The following is a 27057-nucleotide window of genomic DNA, read 5'->3' on the forward strand; positions in this document are numbered from 1 at the left end:
AGATCCCTGGCTCTGAGGACCTGGTGGACCTGAACTACCTGCTGGCATCAGACCCATTTCTTTAATGTCTGACCTTCTTGGTCACAAGATTAATTTCTGCTTGTTAGATGTCGCTTTGATGACTTGTTGCAGAAAGGACCTTAATTGCCAAACTAAAAATGACCGATGGGTGAATACAACAGCTGTGGAGATAGAGAAAGCAAACAGAAACCTGCAGGCTGCAATGTGCTTCTGCTGCTTTCTTTACACTTGCGGTCTCCTTCCTCCATCAGATACATCCCTCCTGTTCTGCCTGGCTTGCCGGGCAGTTTGCAGGGCAGAAAAATGAGGGGGCATGCCTTTGGGATTAGGAAAAATTCAGATCTCTGCAAGTTGTCATCATTTGGACATCTCCAAATTCCTCCTACCCCAACAGGCATCAGTGGCTCAACGAGATCAGAAGACCCAACCCCAAAGCTGTGTCCTCCCAGTGACTCCTGTGGCCCCCGCCAGCCGGGAGGAAAGCTGGGTGATGCTGAAAGAGGCAGAGAGAGAATCTGGTGCGTAGCTAAGCTGAAACTCATCTTCCGCTGACATGAAAGATTTCAGCTCCCACGTAATTGCCTGGAGATGTGTGACATGGGCTCTGGGAGACGGCAGACCGTGGGGTCCAGTGGCACAGCTCTTCCCACAGTGTCCCCAGAATGTGGACTCGTGGAGTTTGAGAAACTCCATCTATTTTCAATGACCTTCTTTTTACAGTTTTATTCCACTGAAGCTCAGTGTTTGCATCCATGTGTGCACTCTGCTTTGAAATGTCCCGATCCGAAGTGAAAGCTGCTAATGGCTGAAAAACTACAGGATTGATGGGAACACATTTGCCTGGATTTCCACAGAAAGGGAAAGGGTTTTCCTCAGTCCTAGCATTTTCCTGGTTTTCCAGACTCCACACTGTTTGTTGCTCTGGTAATACATTCAGATCTTGTCACAACCACCTATTATTAGGGGACAAGGTTACAATACCTTGTTAGCGGCTGAGGGAATTGGGGTTGTTTAGTCTGGAGAAGAGGAAGCTGAGGGAAGACCTTATCGCTCTCTATAATTACCTGAAAGGAGGTTGAAGTGAGGCGGGTGTTGGTCTCTCCTCCCAAGTAACTAGCGATAAGAAGTAATGGCCTCAAGTTGTGCCAAGGGAGGTTTAGATTGGATATTAGGAAAAGTTTCCTTATTGCAAGAGTGGTCAAGCATTGGAACAGGCTGCCCAGGGCAGTGGTGGAGTCATCATCCCTAGAGTTGTTCAAAAAACACGTATATGTGGCACTTGGGGACACGGTTTATCAGGCATGGTGGTGATGGGTTGGTGGTTGGACTTGATGATCTTAAAGGTCTTTTCCAACCTTAACGATTCCATGAGTCTATGATTTTATGAATACCAGTGCTGCTGGTGTCACCTTCCAGGAGCCGGTTCTCCATGAAAGGCTTGAATCATGTTTCCCAGGGAACCCAGTGATTGACCTGCAGGCATGGAGACCCACCGGGTGTTCACGCAGCATCCCTGTGATTGCTACAATTTGTCCTCAGTAAACAGCAGACGGAAGACTCGCAGAACACAGCTTGCAGAGTTTGCTTTGCTGGTGCATTTTGAAAAAAGATGGGCAATAACCAAGATGCCCTAAAAGCCCTAGGAAAACCTTCGGCTTCTTGATGCCAACACAGCAGTTGTGTTGGCTGTGGAGGCAGGCTCTGTGTCACTAAGACATTGCTGACTAGCTAAAACACTGCCCAGACGAACTAAAATGCAGAAGATTCTTCCTCTTTTGATTTCTGCTTTTTCTCCTTAGCAAGCCATGCCTGCTGAGCTCAGTTAAATCCCACCCTGCACTGTTTTCCTTCCCTGTCCTCTACCTCCCACCATAACTCTAATTTTGCACCCAAGCAACTGCAGAACCTTAGCCCTGAACCTGCTTTGCTCATCATAACCCTCATCAGAGGAAACTCTGCAGCTTGGTGGACCTGCTAAACCATGAAGAGAAAAGCCCAACTCTCACTGCCAAACCTGCCGCATGCACAACCCAAAAAACATGTGCTAGACTGCCATGCTGTACCTCACCCTAGGTGGGAAACAATCTCCCATCCTTGGGAAAGTCTCCCACTATATATACATATTTAAAAAATAGAAGACCAAAAGTCTGTGTTCTTATTTAGCACAATTTATCCCTCACTGAAAAAAATCATCTGCCGTTCTCTCGCTGTCTGTTAAAACAGGCATGACTGCACGTACCTTATAATGTGATTCTGTCTCCTCTTCCTGAGTAGAACTGGAGGGAGATGGTGTAGCAGATTTGCTTCCCGGGGGCGATGGGGAACCGTGGGTAACACTGCTCCGCATCCCCATCTGAGAAATCAGCTGTGACTGGCTGAGAGCGCTCATGGGGCCGGCTAACATCCCGGGGCGACTGAGCAGGGGCACTTGACGGTTGGACTCATAGGACGTGGCGTCCGAGTGGACCATCTCCTGGATCTGAGTTAGGAGAATATCACTTTGTAATTAAAAAGGTATTTATTTCTTCATCATACTGTCAAATCACTTTATGATGAACCCTTACGGACTGATTTAAAATTATTCCGCCCAGCCAGTAAAGCCTTCCTCGTACCCCCTTCCAAACAAGCCAAGAGCAAGAAACCAGCACCGTGCACCCAGGGCCCTGCTCCTGCTATCGCCCTGCCACAGGCGCTACAGAAAGGTGCTAAATTGTGTTTGTACACATGTCTGTGTGTCCAGGAGGTGCCCCTGCCTGCCTCAGGGACCAGCCTTGCCTGGTACCTATCAGGGGTCTGAAAGAAAAGTTCAGAAATGAGCAATTTTTGGCCAGATGACCAGGAGAAGCAAGGGTGTTTCAATGTCCTAGGCACTGGCGGGGCCAAGCCTTGCTGCTGCACACGCGAGGCCATCGCTGAGCACCGGCACGGGTTGTGCCAGGGCATTTGGGGCCCATGGCTGGCAGTCCAGCCCTGGTACGTCAGTGGTGCAGCGCTGGAGGCCGTAGATCCCAACGTGCTCCTTCTGAGCAATGCTTGGTGTTGAAATTTAGTAACTGCACAGATGAAAAAACCTCTGCTTGTCTGAGTTTCTGAAGGTACCACAACCAACCCTTCCGCATCATCTGTACAGATGTTGGCTCGCTAGTGCTACTGGGGTTAAACCTAGAACTAGAAGCACAAGAGCAGTCTGTGGAAGCCCCAGGCCCCGCTCCCACCACACCGGTCTGCCCAAAGCTGTGACACTACCATCATGCCAGAGGTTTGTACGTCCCCAAGCCCCAGAGGCAGTGAGCACTACGGCTCTGGTGGTGGCCACCACTGCATTGCAAGTCCTCCACGAGATGACTCTTTTGGTTTAAACACTGTAATCAGTTCTGATCCCACTCCAAATGAATGTAGCAGAAACAAAAAAAAAGTCCAGATAAGGGCAAAACAATTTATTGGCTGCCTGTTAAGATTTCCCAGCAACGGCAGGAACCAAAAGCGATGCATGTGTGTGCATGCGTAAGAGATGAAAGAGGTGGCTACGTGATAGAGTTCTCCCCCCAAAATAAAGAGTTTCCTAATACCTATTTATCTGTTCTCATAACATGAGAGCGAGAGGACATCTGATGGGACTGAAGGGCGGCTAATCACACGTGGCTGCAGGGACACACGGACACGGCACCGGCCATCGGCACCAGCGCTGCCTCCCGAGGCTGCTGAGCCCAACAGCCTTGAAAGACTTGAAAGAAAAATGAAACATATATATATGGCTAATAAGAAATGTCGAATGCTATATTAGACAACAGAAGAATATCTTGTGGAGTGTCTATCCTCCTGTGACATGGCATAAACCGAAGTTCAAGGGGTCAGGCAGGAGCAGCAACAACCTCCTGTCCTGGCCAAGGAGGGAAGATGAGATGAGATGGGGACAAACCCGGCCACGCTGTAGGTGCACGGAAGGTTTTGGGGCTGCCCTGCTGTCTGCTGAGCCAAGACCCCATTCCCAGTTCGTACCATTTTCCCTGAAAAACCCATTTACAGCCCAGGATCCATCCCTGCCCGGCCACTGCTGGCAGCAGGGCTCAGCCCCACTGCTGCGGGCAGAGCCTCCTCCAGCCAGGGAGAAAGCCAGCGGGAGGGACAGCAAACCCTGCCTGAAACGTTTTCCAGACTTTGTCCCTTTCATATTGATCTGATTAATGTTAACATGAGTTTAAAGACCCAGGCTTTATTTATTAACAGTCTTCATTTCCGATAAGCCCGCTGAGGTGCAATCTCTCATTACCAGGGGAGGCTTGCCAGCTCCTTTAGCAGCACGTACAGAAAGAAACCCAGGGAAGACCTGCAAGGGCTCGGTAGGCTTCAGAGGAAATAAATCCAAACGCAAAACCAGATTTACTCCTGTAGGCCAGGAATCAAGAGCTTTACACTGCACCCAACAGCATGTTCTGCTCTCTTTCGGATTCTCCATCAGTGGAAGAGTGTGTGTCAGGGGTACAGATTTTCCTAGATCTGCCCTTTTTCTGTATTAATTATGAAGTGTAGGGATTTAACTCGCACGAAGAAAATACTGTCTTGCATTTCAACGGCATGAGGAGTCTGACCGAGGCTGACTTGGAGACCAGGCTGAATTGGTGTCCTGGGCTTCGGTGGTTGCAAGGAAACGCCAGCTTACTGAGGCGGCAGGGCTGGCTCCATCGCGGAGCTGAGGAAACTCGCTGCTGATTGAACCATGGCGAGTTTTATGGGCCCTTAAAACCTGTCTTATCGCAGAGGTCTGGCGTCTCCTGGCCACGTGCTGCTGCATGGGAAATCCTGGCCAAAAAGACATTGAGGGCTGCTTGGCGCGCTGCAGCCAAGAAAGATGGGGACGGACAATGGGCTCAGGCAGCACAGCAGGTATCAGAGAGGCAATTTTCACATTTTCAATTGAATTTGCAAAGGTTGTGGGAATGGCCAGGGGTGAGACAGGCAGTGACGGGGAGCCCACAAGGTGGAGAGGCAGCTCAGCACCCATCTGCCGCGTGAGCAGCAAGCTCCTTCCCAAATTCCAGCGAAAAAGGTACATTTGTCTCGGATTTTTGTCAGTTTAATCCAGACCTTTCATGCCAGAGAAGATCTGCCAGCTGCTAAGGAAAAGAATAATTTATTGTCCTTATTTTAAATTTAAATGAAGAAAAAGTTTAAAAGACGGGTGTTTTAGAAATAGGGAAGGCTATGAAACGTGGCTTAAAAATTTTTAGAATTTAAAATAGCTCGTTCACATTTGCAGTCATGGCAGTCTCTTGGGTAAATACTGTATTAAGACAATTTTTTTGAAACTTTTATTACGTGGCCAATAGACCACAACGGCTCAGTTTATCCATTAAATATGTAATCATACACTTTTTCTTTACAGTGCATGTTATTTATGCATCAGAGCAGAACCAGTCCAGGAGTGCAATTATGGATATGGGACACGTGCTGCAAATGCTTATGAAAATTTGCAGGAAGAAACAGAAACCTGAGCCCTGGCTCACAGAATCCATAGAGAAGCCTCCTGCTGACAGCAACCCAACCACAGCCCTCTCTTAAAAAGCAGAGACACTGGCATTATTCCTGGACATATCTTCCCCCTGCCACCTCCAAGATATCTTAGCCCCAGAGGCCTCCTCCCAAGCAGCTGCCCATTTCTTTACATGATTAAAAATTGGTATTTTTGCTTAAAACCTTTACTAAATATTGGTGGTTTTGCCCCTCTCCCTCCCCCTCCCACGTCTCCATCTCTCCCGACCCTGGTCAGGAGGTTTTGCAGAAGGACACGTGTGACTACGGTCTCCATGTGCTGACCGCTCTCTGGAGGATCTGCTGCAGGATCTGGCCCCATCATTTGCCATTCACTAAATTTCTCACCATTTCCCTTTTTTTTTTTTAAAAAAAAATACAGTTTTGGAACAACACACCAGGTTGCCACCTCCCCATAGCCCCTGCCCATGACTCCTGATGTGCTCAGGACTGCAAAGGGTGCGCGGTGGAAATGTCATTTGTGTTCTCCAAATGTAAAATGTTAGGGGTGAAAATGAAGGCGAGCAGTTTCTGTGCAGCCCCAGCCCTTCTTCCCTGGGCCTTTGGGCTACAACGGCCTTCGCTCCAGCTGGGGAAAGGGTTAGTCCTGCTTTCTGCTGCAAGACTGTGCAGACACTGAGACACTTTAGGAGCCTTACTTGTGTACCCAAAGTAGCTAATACCCACCCCCATGAAAGACCAAAGGAAAGAGAAACCCAGGAGCAGGATTCAGAGATCATAGAATCATTAAGGTTGGAAAAGACCTCTAAGATCATCAAGTCCAACAGTCAGCCCGACACCACCATGCCTGCTAAACCATGTCCTGAAGTGCCACATCCACACGTTTTTTGAACCCCTCCAGGGATGGGGACTCAACCACTGCCCTGGGCAGCCTGGTCCAAGGCCTGACCACTCTTCCAGTAAAGACATTTTTCCTAGTATTCAATCTAAACCTCCCCTGACGCAACTTGAGGTCATTTCTTCTTGTCTTATCACTAGTTACTTGGGAGAAGAGACCAACCTCCGCCTCACTACACCCTCCTGTCAGGAGTTGTAGAGAGCGAGAAGGTCTCCCCTCAGCCTCTCTTCTCCAGACTGAACAGCCCCAGCTCCCTCAGCCGCTACTCATAGGACTTGTTCTCCAGACCCTTCCCAGCCTCGCTGCCCTTCTCTGGACATGCTCCAGCCCCTCAATGTCCTTCTGGTAGTGAGGGGCCCATAACTGAACACAGCATTCGAGATGTGGCCTCACCAGTGCCAGTACAGGGGCATGATCCCCTCCCTACTCCTGCTGGCCAAACCATTCCTGATCCAAGCCAGGATGCCGTTGGCCGCCTTGGCCACCTGGCACATTGCTGGCTCATGTTCAGCTGCCTGTCAGCCAACAGCCCCAGGTCCTTTTCCGCCAGGCAGTTCTCCAGCCACTCTTCCCCAAGCCTGTAGCGTTGCGTGGGGTTGTCGTGACCCAAGTGCAGGACCCGGCACTTGGCCTTGTTGAACCTCCTATGGTTGGCCTGGGCCCATCGATCCAGTCTGTCCAGATCCCTCAATGCTCCCCTGCAGCAAACTGCTGAATTAGGCAAGTAAATGACGAATGAGATTGTGATGATGGCAAACCAAAGCGAGAGAAGGTAACGAACACAACACTCCACCCTCTTGTCCCATGGCTCATCGGTCCTGCGGGACGCAACCCCTGCCGTGGGCTCACCGAGGCTGCGCCCGCGCCTCTCCCTTCCGCCAAGCATTCAGCATCTCCGCCGAGCCCAACGCAAGCACAAGCGTAATTAAATAACCGCCCTGTAAACGCGATCAGCTCCATCACCAGGAGGGGCAGCTCCAAGAGCCAGGTCGGATGGGCAGTCAGCACAAGAAGCTCGCCGCGAGGTGCTGTGAAGGGCTCAGGATGAGTCTGCAGCCTCCGCTGGAAAGATGGTTTGCATCTCAGAGGAAACATGAGTGAAATGTGATGTAGTCATAGCTAAAGTAATTAAGTGCATCTTACTTAGCAGATTCCCAAAGGCTGTGCTAACTCAGAGACAGCTTCTTTTTTTCCCACGATATTTCAATTTTTGTAATGAATATGCATATCCGGCCTATAAATGCTCCAGCTAATCCTAAGAAGGAGAGAAAAACAGCCTGACAAACGGCACATGCTCCTTGTAACCACCTTCTGCCTTCGCCTTCCATGGGAATTTTCTCATCCTCCTCCCACTTTCCTTGGTCTCGGCCACACCTTGAAGACAGCACCATGTTTTGGTGGCAGAAGCACAAACTCAGAAGTTCTGCGTTCTTCCCTCGTGCCGTGTTTTGCCCTTGCTGCATACGTGGCTGGGCTGCAATTCCGGGTGGGAGCTGTGCCGAAGTCCTCGCAGATGTTACCCAGCAGGAAAGGAAGAAATTTGGCTGGAGCTCACCGTACGGTGTTGGCTGACCCCCGCCGCACCGCAGCCCCCCGAGCTAAAGCAGAGCTGCATACAGTGGGATGTGTAAAAGATGACGACCATGACCAGCGGAAGCAAGGGGACGGTGCAGCCCCAGCGCAGGGGCACTGCACATGGGGATCACCAAGCTTCCCTGAGGAGAAGGACTTGGGGGTGCTGGTGGATGAGAGGCTCAACACAACCTGGCAATGTGCGCTGGCAGCCCAGCAGGCCAGCTGTGCCCTGGGCTGCATCCCCAGCAGTGTGGGCACAGGGCGAGGGAGGGGGTTCTGCCCCTCTGCCCCGCTCTGCTGAGACCCCCCCAGGAGTCCTGTGTCCAGCTCTGGAGCCCTCAGCACAGGGCAGAGCTGGAGCTGCGGGAGCGGGGCCAGAGGAGGCCCCAGCAATGATCCGAGGGCTGGAACCCCTCTGCTGGGAGGAAAGGCTGGGAGAGCTGGGGCTGCTCAGCCTGGCGAAGAGAAGGCTGCAGGGAGACCTGAGAGCAGCTGCCAGCGCCTGGAGGGGCTGCGAGAGAGCTGGAGAGGGGCTTTGTGCAAGCGCATGGAGTGACAGGACAAGGGGTAATGGCTTCAGCTGAAAGAGGGGAGATTTAGACTAGATATTAGGAAGGAATTCTTCACACTGAGGGTGGTGAGGCCCTGGCCCAGGTTGCCCAGAGAAGCTGTGGCTGCCCCCTCCCTGGCAGTGCTCAAGGCCAGGTTGGACGGGGCTTGGAGCAACCTGATCCAGCTGAAGACGTCCTTGCTCATTGCAGTGACGCTGGACTAGGTCATCTTCTAAGGCTCCTTCCAACCCAAACCATTCTATGATCGAATGAGTGCCACCATTCCTGGGGCGACTTCACATGGGTGGGCTGAGCAGAGCTGCTGCAGCCTTCCCCAGCTGGGGTCTTCCTCCCCGGGGCGAGGGGAGCAGCTACTCCAGGGGCAGCCACGAGGCTCATCGGCGGCACTGCTTACCTCTCCTTAGGTCTGTTCCTGAGAACAAGCCATTACAATCACAATCAACCGGGGAGAGAAATTATCTGCTGAACAGCTTTGAAGCAAAGTTTTCCCAGCAGGCTTTTTCTGTATTGAAGTTTGAATGTGAATGCATCACCATAGCTGAAATGCTTAAAGATGATTTACTGAAAAAAGAGAGAGAGCCGGAGAGAGAGAAGCTGATAAGAAAATATATCCCCAATTACCACCCCTCCTCTTCCCAATTTGTAACTGCTCCTAATAAACTTTCATGGTCTATGTAAAATGCTTTAGTGCAGTGACAAATTTCTGCTGGAATTTGAGATGTCTTGTTCAGAGTAATAGCTATCTCGCACAGGTGCCCAGCTGCTATTGTAAAATCAGTAAGCATTTAATTGAAACAAATGACTATAATAATAGTACATTATCCCTGCAGGCTCATAGCCATAACAGTTTTAATTATTGAGTTAAGAGTCAAACTAATTTATCCTTTAAAGTAACAGCCACATCTTTGGTTCCACCGATCATCCTATTACGAATACGAGGAGAACAGTACGAACCGATTTCAAAAGGAAGCAATTTATTTTTGTCGGGATGGGGTCATTCACCATATGGCAGAGGCTTCCCATGCGCAGTGGGGTGCCCAGCCCTGGCTGTCACTCCCCGGGACAAGCCTCCCTCTGGGCCGGTCCTGGTCCCCAGAGGGACCAAGCACCCCCCGTGCCAGCTCCTGGGGGTCTCTAACCCCCGTCACGCTGCCATGGGGTGGCTTTGCTGGCGGCAGCACAGGAGCCCAGGGGAACTCACGGTGCCGGCTTTGGGGATCTGGGCACACAGAAATTTTTTTGAACTACATTGAAATTGCAGTTTTTCTTCATCAAACACAGTGAATAAAAGGTTTTACAGACTCAAGTTTGCAAACACGATCTGAAGGAACATCTCCGAATTCAGAGAAAGAATCCACACTCACAATTTCAGCAGCGTATTGCTGCGACACAGGCGTGCCCTTGGGCAGGTTGGAAGGCACAGCTTCCCCAGGTGTCATGCACCTTCTCGCTTTTGTCCCGTGGCTGTGACACGGGATCTGAAGCATCGCTGTGAGCCCGCTGGGCACGGCACGGGACCCGCAGGTGGAGGGGACAGAGCGGGACAGAGCAGGGGTGGCTGCAAGGAGGCAGGCACCCCAAAACCCTCGTGCCAGGCGGGGTTCAGAAGCTGCCCGTGAGGGTGATTCCCTTGCTAAGCCGCCCAGCGGGTGAGCCCTGGAGCAAGACCACGCTGCCAGCCCCAGGAGCTCTGCCTCCCATCGCTTGCTGGACCGGAGAGCTCTCACCAGACCGTCCTTCACCAAAGCGCTTGCAGATCATAATCAAACGCCTCCCGCTTTGGCCAAAGACACGGAGTGGTTCTCTGCGCTCTCTCCAAGTTTCCCACCTGGCTCATTGCTATGGATGCTTTTTGGACTTCTCCATCAGCCAGCACCCACCCCGAAGCATAGCTGCTCCCTGCATCTCCCATCCCTCTTCCAGAGCCACCACCTCTAAGGAGAAGAGTCCTTATCTTGAAAGATTTTTGTTGCTCCTGCACGTGGGGCAATTTTGGTTCTCCAAACGCATATTCATTATCGGTGACCGGCTTACCAAGCCACGCTAAAAGCTCTGCACCTCTATCTTCTGCCGCTTGCCTACTCACCACATCGTCTACAAACTTCAGTGGCAATTATTTAATGCTTTCTTTGGCAAAAATATGACAAACTCTGGGAAGACAGAGTGACAAGCTGATCCACCAAACTTGTGTAACATCGATTTTGTATTGTTCAGCTTTCTCAGTATACTTTGTGCTTCCAAGTCAAAAGTCTTGCAGACGTCTACGTTTATTATGTTAACACTGTTACCTTTATCACCCAAACCTGTAATCTCATCAAAAAAGATATCAAGTTAGTTTGACAAGATTTGTTTTCTATCAGCCCATGTTGATTGGCATTAATTATATTACCTTCCCTTAATTCTTTATTAATTGAGGCCTGGATCTGCCACTCCATTACTTTGCTGTGGATTGATGACAGACTGACAGGTCTGTAATTACCTGGGCTGTTCTGCTTCCCTTTTTAAATATTTGCACATTAGCTCTTTTCTAGTCCTCCAGAGCTTCCCCAATATTCCAAGAATTACTAAATACCAGCATTAGCAGTACCGAGAGCTCCTCAGTCAGTTATTTCAAGCCATGTGCAGACACGCTAGCTCAGCCTGCTGACTTCAAGAGGATTTGAGCAGACATCTCTGAGAAAACAAAGTTTTAGGGTCTGCTTTAAATGCTACATAATCTGAAATCCTGCCCTTTCTAATTAATATTGGCAGTTTCAAATGCAATGTTTTCGAACGTGAAGCTTCACCGTAAGGCCATACAGCTGACTCCAGGCAAGGCTCCTAGGGCTTCTCCCAGTTCAGTTGTGTTTATCTCTGTCTCCTCACCCGTGGGGGTTTTTTTTGACCTGCTTCTGTGACTACATAAATGGCTCCATGTCTTTTCCAGCCTCGACCACCTCTGCTTGTTTTTTTCCTCCCAAAGAGACGTTCCCTGCGGCTCGCAGCCCCCGAGGCGCCTGGCGGGAGGGGAAGGCAGGACGAGGGCTGGTTTGGGAGAGAACCTGCCTGACAAGCCAAATTCAGCACCTTGACAGGCTGTGATCTTGTGTTACGATATCCTGCTATTATGGGGGAAAGAATCCTCCAAACACAATTAACACTTCACCACAGAGATAAAGCACTGTAACTTCTGGGTGAGAACGGCGGTGCAAAGCAGAACAGAGACTGTGCTTGGCAAATATTTCTCATTAATATTTCTCATTAATATTCTCATCACTCCTGGTGCTGGAAGGGCACGGCCAAAAGGAACAGACCATCTCGGTACGGCATGAACTGAATCTTGTTACTTCCCTATGACACAACTCCCCACCATGGTCATCTGCCAATAATAGCATTATTGTGGACTTGTATAGCAGAGATGTCCACGAGGGTCCCAAACCCAGTAACTCCCACCCCTGAAGAGTTCCAGCTGGGCAGGAGTCCTGCTTCAATGTGTGCTTCCCTCTCTCTTGGGCTAGTGGAGCTGTGACACAGATTGCAAAAAGTTATGATTTTAAAGCACCTGAAAAAGTCAAAAGACAAACCCAAGTTAGATGGACCTCTGGGCCTGTCCTCCACCGCAGCACCACTGCAGACCTGCACCCCTAGCTGGGATGTTGTTTCTTAGGGAGAAGACCAAAGTACTGTCAGGTCTTGGCCCATCCTGAGTCACAAACCCCGCCAGCTGTGTGATGACGGAGAAACAACACAGCTGAGAGGGGCACCTGGACTGCACATGGGACATCTCCTATAGCCGACCTCCTGCAGCCTCGCAGCCCCGCCTCGCCTGCACTGTGGAGACCCGAGGGCTGACCTGAGCTTCCTTCACGCTCTTGAGCTGCCTCATCATCAGTGGACAGGTGACACCATTCCCACACACCAATGTCACACAGTGTCCCTTTGACCTGAGGGAGGGATAAATTCTGCTGCTTGTATTGAGGGTGCTTGGGAATAACTCCACAGGACAGACATTGCAGAAGAACTGAAGAAACAACCAAGACTGGTGGTGGGACTGCTCCTGGGCACGAGGAGCTCAGGCTTCTCCCCTCCCATAAGACACGGTTCCTCTGAGGTGGGTTCCCACCCGTCCCACTCCCTTCACTGCAGGGCGATGTGCTGCCGTGGGGACGGGCCAGGCGGGGGGTCTAAACCATCCATCCACAGATGATCCCTTGCCGCTTGCCAGAACAGGGTACCATGATGTGACAACGCTACACAAAACGGCTTAGTTCCCCTCCACTGACTTTTTAACAGGTATTTTGCCTCCTCACTGGGAGCAGCATCGAGCCTTAGCAGGCAGCGATGCACGAAGCAAAGCAACCGTTGTGACTATTCCCGCGGGGAGCAGGGGAGGGCCAGCACGCGTCCCTCCCCAGACTCACTCTCCTGAGGTCAGGCATGAGCAAAATGGTCCGGCAAAATGCAAGCAAAGTCCTGGACCGTGCACCTGCCCGGAGGAGGAGCGACTGCCCCGGCCGCTGGGAAGCAGCCGGGCGCCGCGTGCGCTCCGTCGCTGCTCCCGCAGCTCTCAGCTGGAGCACAGTCTGTAAATAACGCATTCCATGAACTTCCCTTTTTTGTAAGTACATTATTTTATGGATAAAGAACAAGCCTGATAATTCAGTGAACATGTTTGCAAATAATCTATTCCATTAATTTCCAGCATGTTTTCTGAATACATTATTTAGCGGTTTTGTAAAAATCATTTGTAGATGAAAGCAATTGCCGCTCATCCAGGCATAACACCATCCCACCCCAAAAGCCGGGGCCAGAACTCCCCCGTAACGGCCAGTGGCAGGTAATTACATAGCACCAGACCCTGAGCCCCCCACCAACCCACGGCAGGTACAAAACTTCATAAAATAGTCCCATTCCCTTTGTGTGTGTTGGCAAGAGGAGGAACGCCAGCTACGCAGGGGAAAAGAGGCGAAGCGGGTAGACGAGGAATACGTGCGGGTGTGTGGGTGTAGGGACCGAGGGGGCCGAGACGGTCCTGGCAGCGGGGAAGGGTCTGCATCGTCCCTCAACATCCTCCAAACAATTTCCTGCTCCAGATTTCTGTCTCCGTGCTCGAGACGGGTGGAGGAGCAGACAAACCATCTCCGGGAGCATTTTTGTTGCGTTACCCGGATCTCACGGCGAGGCAAAGCTTTCCCCACAGCAAGCAAGGGGAAAAATCCCTTCAGCACGAGAGCTGTTTACACATCAGATTTTCTTTAATTTTTGGTTTCTACTTTTTAATCCCAAGGATGTGGGATTAAAGACGGGGAGATGGATTCAGAAGACAGTGTTAAGTCCTTCTATGAAAATGAGCATCTCTACAGCGGGACTCGCTGCTTGCTGCCCAGGGCTGGGGTCAGAGGACACACGTTATGGGGTGCTGCAGGGCCACGCTGCCCCGGGCCCCTCTGAACGTGGATCTGATCCGAGCTGTGCACCCCAGGGGAACCATCACTTGCCCAGCAAAGCCATCCCACAGGTCAAAGACAGATTTGAGACAAATTAATTGATTCCCGAGGAGATCTGGTTTCATGCAAGTAACCTTCGGGATAAAAAAAAAGGGAAAACTGGAAAATACTAGAGACAAAGTTTTTTGCTTCGCATCGCCAGCTCTACAGAGACTCCTTGGGGCAGTTTCCTTTTGCTGGTGGGTTTACCAGATCCTTGATGTTATTATACGTCTAGAAACCCGAGTTACAGCTCAGACTCCTTTTCACAAGATTCTGAGCTGCTGGGATGGACAGCAGTCCTCCTCCACGGGTCCGCTCCCACCAACACCTCGGCACTCCTGGCACTCCCAGCCAGGCAGCAGGGCCGGCCGGAAAGGAAGAATTCAATCTCTCAGAAAACGCAATGGATCTGACACCCACTTCCATTCCCTACACGACAACGGACAATGCCAAAAACGAAAAAATGAGCAAAATGGAAAAAAGGATTAAAATGAGTAACGGCGAAAGCCCTTCTACCATCAAGAAGCCAGCTGGGAGGCACTGGGGGAGGCTGGAAGGATGCAAACTCCGGTCTGCCCGGTTCGTGGGAAGGCTGAGAGCTCCCGCGCCGCAGCCAGCCCCAGCTGAGGGCTCGTTGCGGATACGCCAACGAGCTGCTGGTGGATCGGCAGCCACTCACTTCATTTGCGTTATCCTGCCTGTCAAACGGGACGACGACACGGACAGAGCTGAAGCTCGCTCTGTCGCGTGTCCTGGCCAAGGCAGCAGCACACCGAGTCCTTCCCCGTGCTGCTCACAGGGAGAGCACCCTGGTGATCCCATGAAGAGAACCCTGGTGACCCCACGAAGAGAACCCTGGGGACCGCCCAGCCACCAGCTCTGCATTGCTCGGTGACAGCCGTGGATCACGTGGACCCGAGCCCATCCCCAGCCTGGCAGAGGGACAAGGAGGTTCGTTTTCAATGGAGAAGATGCTGGGCAGCGTGGGAACTGTGTAAATCCTGGTGTTTGCCTCTCAGGGTAGTTGGGGGATAAAAATTAACACCGGAAAGAGCACCTCCAGCTGCTACGGGACTTGCCACAGCCAGCTCACCTACCGCTGCGCACCACGCTCCCCCCTCCCCCCTCCCACCCACCAGCCCGTCCTGCAGCCACGTCGGCCCCGTCATCTCCTGTGGTATTTACTGGACCCTCCCCGTGAGCTCTTGCAGCTTATTGAAGCCTTTCTGCACAGGCCGGTTCACTTCGGTTTATGTCTCCCCTGGCTCTGCTCAGACATTTCAGATATTGCATTCACATAAAGCAATAGACTCCAAAGTAATGACAAGCCTCCAAGTTTTATTGCATGGAGCATTAAAAAAGAAGAAGAAGAAGAAGAAAAAAAGAAGTAATTTTTGAACACAATGGAAAAATGGGAAGACTACATAGAAAAATCATCCCTGTGGGATTAAACCCTGTGAATAAATTTTAGAAGTTGTTGGTTTTTTATTTTTCGATTGCAAAGTTTAACAGCCCACTTTTCAAGTACCATAAGAAACGCCTGCAGTGGTAGGAAGAGTTGGGTTCCCCAGTGTTGATACCACAGCTGCAGGCAAACCACATCACTTCTCCCACACACCTGCCACGCGCTGCCCTCTCTCTGCCCCGCTCCTCGGCATCGCTCCGTGGGCAGACGCTGCCGGGATTATTGTGCTGGTCTGCAACGAGCGCTTCCTAAGAGTCTCCTCTTCCCGGGAACACAGGCATCCAGGGCAGAAGGATGGTTCTGTGGCCGCATATTTGTTGGGAAACTATCTGAGTTTCGAAACCCAGCTCTGCCAGAGCAACCTGAGACAGGGAACCGCATCTCCTGCGCACCAGTTCCCTGCCAGCAAAGCGATGACCAGGGCATCGCCCTGCTCTGCCGAGGGGAACCTCCGAGAGCGGCAAGGTATGCGACGACTTTGCTGCATCACCTACGCTGTTAACGGAAGGCACAGCCCATTGCCTTCTCCTCTTTAATGACAGCGAATGCTGAACACTTTTAAAATAGGTGCGAAAAGCCCAAATGACTCTGTAGGTACCAAACTAATTGGAGGAGGGAACAGAGCAGAGCAACTCCAGCACCGACTCCTGCCACAAGAGCCAGACACCGTCACTTCTGTTCTGACCCCCAGCAATCACAAACACTTCTCATTTCTTAACTTAACCAATACAACCGCAGATGCTCTTCCAACACAAATTACAGACACGCAAAACCCTCCAATAAATGCAAAATTAAAGCCACGCAACTTTAGGAAGAGCTTACTTCGGTTCCAGCAGCCACGTTCACCCGAGCTGTTGCACTGCCTGCCTGCACCGTGCAATAGGGTTTATTAGATCAGCTGCAGTGGAGTAAGGAGGAGCGGTGAGAGGATATTCAGTCCAGTAGCATCTCTGCTCTCTTGGGCTTTGTCACAATGGATAACAGACACCTGAGAGATTCCTTTCTTTCCTTCTAACACCGAGACTTTCAATTCCTGGAGGTGAAATATGCCATATTTAACGAGGCTTGGGTCTGCCCGAGACTGGGTTGCCACAATAACAAGTGTTCCTGCTGCCAGTCTTTATTTAACACAGGCATCAGTGGGGATTCAGGCCATCAAAACCACTTCCTTCCCTCCCAAAACGTACAACCCCAAGTGGAAAACCAAGAGTAACACACGACCTCATTAAAGGTTTGATTTCTTGTTCCACCGGGATTACATGCTTGCACCGGGGACCTTGATCAATTGAGTCCCGAGGTTCAATCAATAAGCGTCAGCGACAACATGCTGCATTACAGTGATGCTATTCATTTATCAACTTAAATAACTCCACTCACCCGAAAGACAGAGGCACTAAACCAGCAATTAGGGTCTGAGGGGAAGTCGGGGCGCTGCCTCCGCCGTGCCGGCGGCTCCCGGGATGGCCCTGGGTTTGCGGTGCTCCCGAGGGAGCCGCAGGAGCTTCCACCTCCGTATCAGCCACACTACCCTCGGTGCCGAGCTGCTGATTTGACAGACATGGCAGGGCTCGAAGGCAACGGTAAATATTTCAATTAGGCTGTTTAAAAAAGTGATCGCTATTTTGTCTTACACATCGTGCCACCAAAACATTTTGGATGGCGCGTCACGCTCAGCGCCGTGTTTGCATTTCCATCTGATCAGACATCAAGGACACGTGCAACGCGAATGTTTACACTCCAGATCAAATAGCATATCCCAGAGATCTCATTAACCTGCTGACCTGGAATTCAACAAAACCACCTGCAAAGGAAGCGCTTTCCTCCACGACGCACACCCAGAGACACCTTTGGAGTTTGCCAGCCAAGCTTTGAACACGGGTGGCTCCGTGTAGGTGTCAGGGTTTGCGTTCCCTGGAATACTTCCCAGGTTTTTTTTTCTGCCCAGCGAGTTTCGGCAGAAGCGTTGAGGTTCTCCACGAGCTACAGCTGGCTCCATACGTACGAAGACGCTTTATAGCCCAACGGCACGGTGAAGGCGGTAGGCTGGGGGAAGCAGGCGGGGGGGAAAGCACAGGCAATATTCACCCTTCTGCAGGGCTTTGCATCTCCACGGGGGGCTCACAACTTGGTGAGGACCTCAGCTCTCGCTGCTGTTGAGGACCTCGCTATCCCCTCGACACCCCCAGCCGCTGCAGTGGATAAAGCCCTGGCCCCTGCGCCCACCGTGGCAGCGGGCGGCTGCCCCCTCGCCCGCGAGAGGGGCGAGCAGCGGGGAGGGTGCACCCCTGTCACCAGAAGCGAAGGGGCCCATCTCCCACCGAAAAAGCACTTCATAAACACCAAATAGAGAAAAAACTACTCCTGCTCTGCTCTAAAGAAATGCAGCAATCTCAGCTCGAATGGAGACTGCTACCTGCGCGCATCTTTGTTTTTTAAACAAAAACTTAAAGCTGCTTGCAGGAGAGGACTGCCGAGCACTTCTGCCGCTTTCGCAGACTCGCCTTGCAGGAGCAGAGAGCATTTCTCCAGCAGCCAGCGGTGCACCACAGAGGACACGCCGTGGCAGCCCCACCTGGGGGAAGCTACAGCCGGATTCTGGGATCCAGACTTGTAGGAAGAGATTTGATCCCATTTGTCTCAGCTTCCCCAGCTGGAAAAGCAAAAAAGCAATTGCTGCAGACCTGGGACGGGCAGGTACAAACGCTGTGTCACGACGGATGAGATCGGTAACGCTTGGGCCATTCCACTCTTGCAATTCCCTGCTCCTGAGACGCAGAAGACGGAGAGGAGACAACTCTGTTATCTGGGAAGAAAGGGTTACTTTTCGATTGAAAATTAATGCACTGAATTCTGAATTAACATGTGGGATAATTAAACCCATCTTTCCAATGAATTTATTATAGGATATACAAAGCTAATTATAAATTCTCTGTTGCTTAATCCCTTGCAGTTTGCTAATGCAGCGTTGAAATCTCTTTGGCCACACTTGTTTAAATTATTCATTAGACACAGCAACAGTTGTGAACTGTAATTTAAATTGGCATCTCATGAATATTCAATTAATACAATAAACACTGGAATGTTTTACTGCACACTGCTCGATAGTTTGTGCTCGAGCCTGTGTTGACACATTTTTATTAACTCTTTATAAAGGTGTTACCTATTTATGTCACTGATTACAATGAGAATAAAAAGTCCCACTCATAAATATTTGTGTCGTTGTCTTGAGAGAGACAATGTAATTAGGCAAAGCTTCAAAAATCATAATTAATACCGGGCGGATATCCTTTCCCTCCTGTTTGCCTCTGAGCATGCGGACTGGCAGGCTTGCCAAGCCTGGCACATCTACCCACGCCGCGGCTTTGGCACCGCCGCTCTCCCAAGCGTCCCACCAAATCCCGGGGTGACCCCCTGGGGACAACTCCCTCGGGTGCCCCCCAGCGATGCTGCGCCCGGCCCCCCGCAGCCCCCGGGACTCCGCCGAGCTGGCACCCCGCTCTGCTGCCCGCGCCGCGCTCGGCCCCCACCACCCACACAACAGAAATACGGAGATAAATAGAGAGGGATGTAAATATTTACTCTCTGATCTCAAGACTTCAGCCCGCCAAAATTAGGAAATAAAATGCAGCTGGAAATAAAATCCCCGTGTGTGGTAGTCTGACAGCGCTCTCTGATGACTTACAGTCTTTTAATGGGGCATTTTTAGCAGCAGCACTAAAAAATAATTATCAAGTGGCTGTATAATTCAGCGTGGTTTTCTATTTTCAGACTGAACTTTCTCATTTAAAAGCAAGGTCCCGCCCTGAGAAGAGACTGTAAAAACGGCGCTGGGGAACTGTGCATCTGCGGCTCTTCAGCAGCACCACGTAACCCTGGCTTCGTTCAGAAATTCAAACATTTCCCCCCGCCAGCTGCCATCCTCGCAAACAGGGCCGGTGACGGGAGACCGAAGGTAGCAGAGACTGAGCATCACGCAGGGCTGTGAGGTATTTCCAGCAATGCAGTGAGACTCAGGGAAAGCCCTCGCGGGCGCTGACTTTCGCCCGCACAGATCAGAGCTGCCGGCTGAGGAAGAACAGCCTTTGCAGCCATTGCTTGATTTCCAGAAAAAGACTGGTTTTTGGTTTTTTGGTTTTGGAGCCAACACCCAGCCAGGACATTCACACGTACACGACACAGCCTGCCTGCTTACGCAGGGGATAATACCGTTGTCCCTCTGTTGTACGGGGTAATCTGATTAGCAAGTGGATGAAGGAAAAGACCAAAGGCCAAGCGGTTCATCCCAGCAGGGGATTTTGCCGATCGCCGACGTGACCACGAGCTGCTCTGCGGCTCTCGTGTCCCGAGGTGAGCGTAACGCTGCGGGGAGAGCCGGGCTGGGGTCTCCCATCAGCTCGCAGCTCGCTCCCGAGATGCGCCCGGCAAGCGCCTTGACCCCTCGGCCCCTCCTGGGTACCAACAGCGATTTTCCTGAGTGAGGAGGGATGGCAAAGCTAATGAATATTCACAAAGTGTTTAACTGCTAATTATAAATGGATCAGCTGAGCGAACAACTTCCAAAATGCAGAAGTTTAATGAAACTACATTATTATAAAGTGATGACTGTGTTGACAGGTTTTAGTTGGCTTGGGGCCATGTGAAGGATTGTAGACCCAGTGTCAAGGAAAGTAACTCCCATACACCCTTCTCTAACAGCAATCTATTCAGATTTTCTTAACCCCGAAAGGCATTCACAGTACCTCCAGCAGACACCTACAAGTATTTTATATATATTTCGACTTTCTTCTACCAGCGGAGATAGCGGACCATTGCTAACCGCCCATGGCTTCACTGGCAATACTCATCTCGCTAAAATCTAACACTCCACGTTGAACAGCTCGTGGTAAAGGGCATTAAGCTAATTTTGTATCTGCTCCTTTCTTAACAATATGCTTCCACCACAGGACTCAGCATTCAGTGTGGCATTTGCCTGTTGGTATCCGAATTTGATTGCTCCTAGGGAAGATTATTCCCTCCTCTATTCCCCTGTGCGCACGGCAGGAACCACCGTCTCCTCCGTGAACTTTGTATTCCTTTTTTGGCCCCCCTCTAGGACAAAGGGCTGGTTTGGCATCTCTTAATCAAGGCTTTGTCGCTGGCAGTTCCTCTGTTCTCCTCACCTTTATTTCCAGTGACATAAAGCATGCGACTGTTACGCTCTTCTGTTGTGATGCCTCTTGTTCCCAATCCACTGACTGTGAGTCAGCAGAGGGCTCTGCACCCCTTGTACTTCCCCATAAATTAGTAAGTGATACCTTGGCTTGAAGTGCAAGGGTCTTTCAAGAATAATCAGTGCATTTTTGCTGGTGTTTCTTCAAGCTATTTCTCCCGTGCCGCAGCTGGCATATCGTTTCAACCTTGCGGTAGAACAGAGACAATCATGACACTTTGTACTGCTAATGCCTTTCTTTTTTTGATCCATGAATAATTTTTTTCTGCCACTGTAGCAGCTCTCCCAGAATATTAAAAGCCACGCAGCCTCCTGTAACCATATCAGTGCAGCTCTGACGTGAGTTGGAGAGCCGCAACGCTCCCTCTGATGTCAATGCATGATTCAGACGTGCTTTCCTTTATGCTCCCAGATCCAGGGCCCATTCTGCCTCTCTGAGAAGGGGGGACTTTGTTGAGCTCCTACAAACTCTGCCATAATTCACCCAGCCCCACAACTTGCATTCACACAAACGTGAACCTGCCATTTTACTCTGTTCAGCTTGAAGTGTCTTCTCCCTGAAACCCCAAGGAACTGCAGGGGGTAGATCCTGGTATCCAGCACCCTAAATGGGATGGATCGTTCCTGGTGTCCCCTTTTGCTCCTGCAGGATCTTCCCACCTCGTGCACCCTGTGAGACTGATGGCTCCCAGGGCTGCCTCCAGCCCAGCAGCAGAGTCCGCAGAGGCAGGATGGATGGTCCATTGAGAGAGAGAAATTGGGCAGACTGCAGATGGTGGCGAAAGCGGAAAGACACTCCTAACCTGTGGAAGAATTTGATTCTTGCCATTTTGGCAAACATGAGGTTTTGCAGGCAAGTGCCAATGTTTCCTTTTAAAATTCTCGCCCAGCTCCCTGGCATGGATGCAAAATTCAAGACACCCCGGATTTCCTCCACGGCTGCACATGAATGGACCTGCTCACGTTAGTGATGCCATCTGCTAGGATGTTCTGCCACTCTTTGAAGTTCCTTGATTACACTGACTGTCCCCGAGGGCAGGATATACGCTGTGTACATCCATAGCTCCTGTTTGCAGGTCATCAGAGGTTACCCTCACCCCGTGAACATACAGTTCTCCCACGTGGCCCTCATCCAGGGCTGAGCTGGAGTACCGTGGCACAGACTGGGCACTTGGCTGCCTCAACCCTTCAGAAACACAAGCTGAGGACAAGAAACTTCCCTTGAAGCACAACTGCAGGGTCTTGTCCTGCTGCTTTGCCTCTGCAGTCAACGTTTGCAGAAGGACGATGCACGGAGGAACATCCCTTCCTGCAATACCAGCAGGAATACTGTCGTGTTCCTTTCTCATGTATCCGGTGAAAAGGCTGCAAGCCACAGCTATCCCTTACCCCTCCAGTCCCCTCCCTCCTGCATCTCAGCCACTGCCCATCTTCCAGCATCCGTGCCTGTCCACTGAGGACCAGGACTGGTTGCCCACGACAGGATTTCACTCCTAACGTCAGCTCCTCCTCGTCATGCTCACGTCTATTCACATCTCTTTAGTGTGTTGCGAATAGACAGAAAATGAATTATTTTATTAACCTTCACTTCCAACGTGCCACTGTTCCTTTCCACTGAACAGCTGTAAAAATTCACATCTGTGCAAATGCAAGCACCTGAAGTGTGGACGAGTGCATCGGAGCTGGGTGTCTAGTTCTCCTCGAATCCCTACAGAGACATTTGCTTCATCCTAGAGTAGGTACTTCAGACAGGTCCAGTGAATCACTCTCCAGAAGAGCCTCTTCACTGCCAAAGAAACCTAGATGACTAATTCAGGCTTGGTGAGTGACTCCTGCCCCGGGCATCACTCCACAAAGCTGGCTTACCGACGTAGGCATTTTCCACATTTGCAATGTTATTAATAAAATGGCCAGGCTTAATGCTTGGTGTTTTTTATGCTCGTGACTCAACACGGACACTGCCCTGCACTTGGAAATCTTTCTGCTTCAACTGGAAAACCTGCTTTTTCATAAACATAATTTATTTCTAAGGACTCTGTAAGATACCATCTCTTAAAGACTTTTCATAGCTCCCTTTGTCAGACCCTCAGGCAAGCAGGGCACTGTCTGTACTCAGTGCCTCCGGCCCAATCTCCTTCAGGGCAAGGGATTTCTCCTTCTTTCCTCCATCTTCATATTCTTAGTCTTTTTGGCTTTGAAGAAGTCACCCAAACGTCTATTTGTACTACCCTCAGGTTTGCCCACAGGGGGTTATTTAGATGTTGCAGCACGCAGGCTCAGAACAATCAGCTCAAAGGCAATGTCCCTTCTGAAAACCAACTCTGCCGATCTCAGAAATACTTGCTCCTCCATGATGCCCCGTATCAGGTGTCCCGGACTCCTGGTATCACACGATGTTTCTTCGTTGATCAATGCACCATCCTGCAGGACCAGCTTCCCATCCCCACCAAAACAGGTAACTTCACAGCACTGACCCCAAAAGAAAGGGCTCATGGAGCCAAGCCTTACAACCCCATAAACCAGACGCACACTGAAGTCTTGTCTACTTCGTGGCACTGTTGGCTACACTAATTTCAGGCTGAATTTGAAGTGGCTGAGAAGTCCACTCTGCTCGTGTTAAATACCTGCATTTCCACTCAGTGATAAATACAGAAAAGAAATTAATTAGGAAAAGGTTTCTTGGAGGAAACATTAAACTCAGTCTTCCTTGAGCTAATGTTGTTTCCATAACTTTGTCTCTCAGCTCTTGACAAGACTGACATGCCTTCATGTAAGGGAGAATCAAGCTCAGAAAGTCTGGTTGCAATATGTATTGATTTTAATGATCCATGTTTTTTAAATTACGGTAGATTATGTACTACAAAGGAGCCATCTTGCCACAGCCATAATTGTAGTTCTTCATCTAATTTTTCCCCAGCGAACCTTAAATGGAAGCCATAACTGAAGTCCAGTTATTATTCATGGTGTACATGGCACCAGAGCGTGCCAAGTGTTTGATTGGGTGTTAAAAAATGTCACTGGCCGCTTCCTCACACCTATTTATTGTGATCATATGGCCAACTTCCCACACAACTCGAACACTGGAAAAATGTAAATACAATGGAACATGATGTAAAATTATTGCAAGAACCCCACTCCCGACTCCTCGTGGCAACCTCCGGCTGGAAAGCCAGCTCTGCTCCACGCATGCATCCTCCAAGGACAGCTGAATAGCGGAGTTCAGCATCACCCAGAGGACACGAGAGAAAAAATCTGGTTGTAATAACTAAAACCTTTGACCATTCATGGGCAACAGCAAAAACTGACACGAAATTCACGGGCACTAGCACTTCCAGAGAAGTGCGGTACTTCTCAGTGAATGACTCAAATAAATCAGCATGGCTGAATTGTTGCTGACTGCACTAAATTCATTGTACTGTATATGACTTTTCTACTTCAGTGAGAAAGCAAAGCAAAAGGGAATGAAGCAAACTGTCACTCAGGAGAATTCCAGCTCCAATCAACCATTATGGATCAGGAAATCCAGATTTTCAAAGGGGCTTCAATTTAGTCCAGGATTTTTGAGGCGTAAGACACAAAGCATAAAATCAAAAGGCAGGGTTGCCATAGACAAAAGTTTTCCTGTGCAGACCTGAAGTTAGTGCACAACAGCAGTGTGTACGGACATGCACATGCAAACCACTCCTTGCTCGTGCAGGGTGCTTGGAAATGCAGCTCTGTGCAATCCTAGCGGCTTCATGCTTTTTCCCCTTCAAACTCTTTGGGAATTGACATCAGGGAAGCTCCACCAGGTCACATGTCATCAATGCTCTGTGACTGCGAGCAGCCAGAGAAATCTACTTTTAAAAGTCCCCCTTGCTGGACCATGTGAGAGTCCCTTCCCCAACCAGCTTAATGTTAGAGATCGCTACTGCAAAACGAATACCTGCAGAGGAAACGTTTACAGACCCACGCTGCTTAGCCACACGTGCACACATCCCATAACTCAGCAGTGGTACTGCTCTTCCACTTGGCATTGACACAACACCCTCATCAGGGCGTAATACTTGGTGCTGAACTTTGGCTTCCGTCCCTTCAGGAACTGGATGCCTGCCTTGTAAAACAGCACGGCAGAGCCACAGATGCTGAATTAAAAAAGAAGGGTATTCAAAATCAGCTGTACCCCGGGTGGGATAGGGATCTCTCAGCCATTGCAAATTCCCTGACACAGTTTGTATGGGTCTTGCACAACCAGGGCTCAATGCCCAGATGATCTCCGAGCTGCGTGGTGTGGGTCATTTCTGGATATTGCTCATGGACCTCCAGACCTCCTATGTCCCTCAGAGAAGTCTGACTTGTACCCTCAGTTCTGTTATAGGAAAAGTGAGCCCAAACTTATGTTCTTATGGGAAAGTTGCAAGGGGTGCTACGCTGTGGTACCCACAAATCCTATCATGAAACATAAGCTGAAAAAAGAATGGATTTCCCAAGAGAGACAATTTTTCCAGTACTACCAATCAAACCAAATGCAGCTGGCTGTGGGGGCTGAGCGGTGGCCTGCCCTGCCATGCTGGGTGAGAAGGCAGGTACTTTCTATCTCACCATGCTTGCCAAGACATAGGAATCAAAGCAAGAACTCAACTTTAGTTGCCGATACCAGCTTTGAGTTTCGCAAGGGACTGCTGGGAAGGGAATGTGTCCTAGCTCTCCCGTCTTCACCTCTTCTCCCCTCTTGCAAGAACTGGATGTCCTCAGTTCAGCTCAACATGAACATGAAAGTTAGCAGGACTCGTCTTGAAACGAAAGTGAGTTTGCTCCAGGTAAGCATGCCACCTCCTCCTTCAGATCAATGCTAACCAGATGGCCAACTGTCTGTAGACTGTTGCTAAAAAACATAGGCTGAAATAATCAGAGAGTCTCTAGGACAGACACAGAAAACTGATATAGAACTGGAAACATGCCATAAAAAAGCCTAGCTAGCAAGAAACGTGGAGCTGTGCACAGGATTGTCTCCAGCAGTGGGCAGAAACCTGCGACAAAGCAGGTGGGTTGGCAACGGCACACGGATGTTTTGCACTAAGAACATGAAACTTGTGCTGTGTTAACAACTGGGGCTCGGCTCTTGCAGAGACCGTATCTGCACATGCAAACCACGCACACGTGCAAAATGCGCCTTCAAGAGGTGGCTTGCAAAGGCTGCTCCGTCCCAGCGGGTTGGCATGAGTACGAGCTGGAAAAGAGCAACGGGACAGACCTTCTCTTTGTCTTAGAGAAAACGATGCTGATGAGGCACATTAAAAATGTTTCAAGTAATAAGGAGTTATTAACGCCATGAGGTTTAATTTGAGAATGTGCCCAGATCGCCATTCCTACTCTGTCAAGGTAGAGAGGATCCAGGCTGTGGGTGCAGAGGGAAACGACACAGATGTAGCTCGCATTGCTACACAGCAAGGCCAGCAGCCGCAGTATCGATCCAGAGATTTTTTTTTTTAACAGTGGTCTACAGCAAAACCAGTAGGTGTAAAGTGTTACCAGTAGCCCAAAGCAGACACGGCCCAATTCCACCGCACTTTACGCCGAATGAGGCGTGATATGGGTGAGGTGGGACCGGGTGCTCCTCAGCTTCGGACTAATTCCAGTTAGAAACTAGCTTTGGATTTATTGCATGCAACAACCACCTCTTCCTCACCACCAACACATTTTAACATTTACTGTAGCAACTCTTCACCTTTTTGTTATCTCCATAAACACTTAAAAAAAAAATCTTGGTGTTTTCATTTTCACCTCTCTGGGGCAGGGAGTCCCAGAGTTTACCTTGGCCTGTGGGGAAAAAAGTATTCCCTTTTGTCACTCTGAACTTCCACATCGCAGCTCCTGTGAAGTTTCCTTGTCAAGGGGTGTTCCCAATCTAGCTGCTCTGGCTTGTCTGTTCTATGCACTTTTATAACTTCTGTTATTTTATTCACCTCCTTCTTAAACTTACCATCTGCCATCACAGAGGAGCTTTGCAGGCTCATGAAAATTTCCATTTGTATTCTCTGAGCCTCTTTTTCCTTCTCCTTTTGCCTGAGACGGGCTGACCAGCACTGTACACAGTATACAACTCTCCAAAAATCCCCCATTAATTTCTCCTGTCTTCTACCACCTTGTCCCTGCGCAGGGTTTGTTGAGAAGCAGACTGTGTGCTTTCTGGAAGGTAATTTAGAACATCTAAGCTTTATGAGTAGTGAATATTTTTCTCCCCAACATGCACTAATTCACATTCATCAACAACAAATAAAGCGCCATAGCAACCCTGCAGTCCACTTCCCTCCTATGTTTAAATCTCTCAGAATTCCCTTTCTCCTGTCCCAAATATGTCCATTTTCTTTGTGTCACTC

General features: G+C 50.0%; 1 protein-coding gene across 1 annotated transcript in view; it reads right to left on the reverse strand.

Moving 5' to 3' along the window:
* The window catches only part of TOX2 (TOX high mobility group box family member 2), a 160634-nt gene that overhangs the window by 25894 nt on the left and 107683 nt on the right, over positions 1-27057 (reverse strand). Inside the window, exon 4 of the mRNA XM_075438585.1 lies at positions 2261-2500. Within this exon, the coding sequence (XP_075294700.1) occupies positions 2261-2500 (240 nt within the window). The remainder of the gene's footprint in view (positions 1-2260; positions 2501-27057) is intronic.

The sequence above is a fragment of the Opisthocomus hoazin genome, chromosome 18, assembly GCF_030867145.1.
Source record: "Opisthocomus hoazin isolate bOpiHoa1 chromosome 18, bOpiHoa1.hap1, whole genome shotgun sequence".
Lineage (NCBI taxonomy): Eukaryota > Metazoa > Chordata > Aves > Opisthocomiformes > Opisthocomidae > Opisthocomus > Opisthocomus hoazin.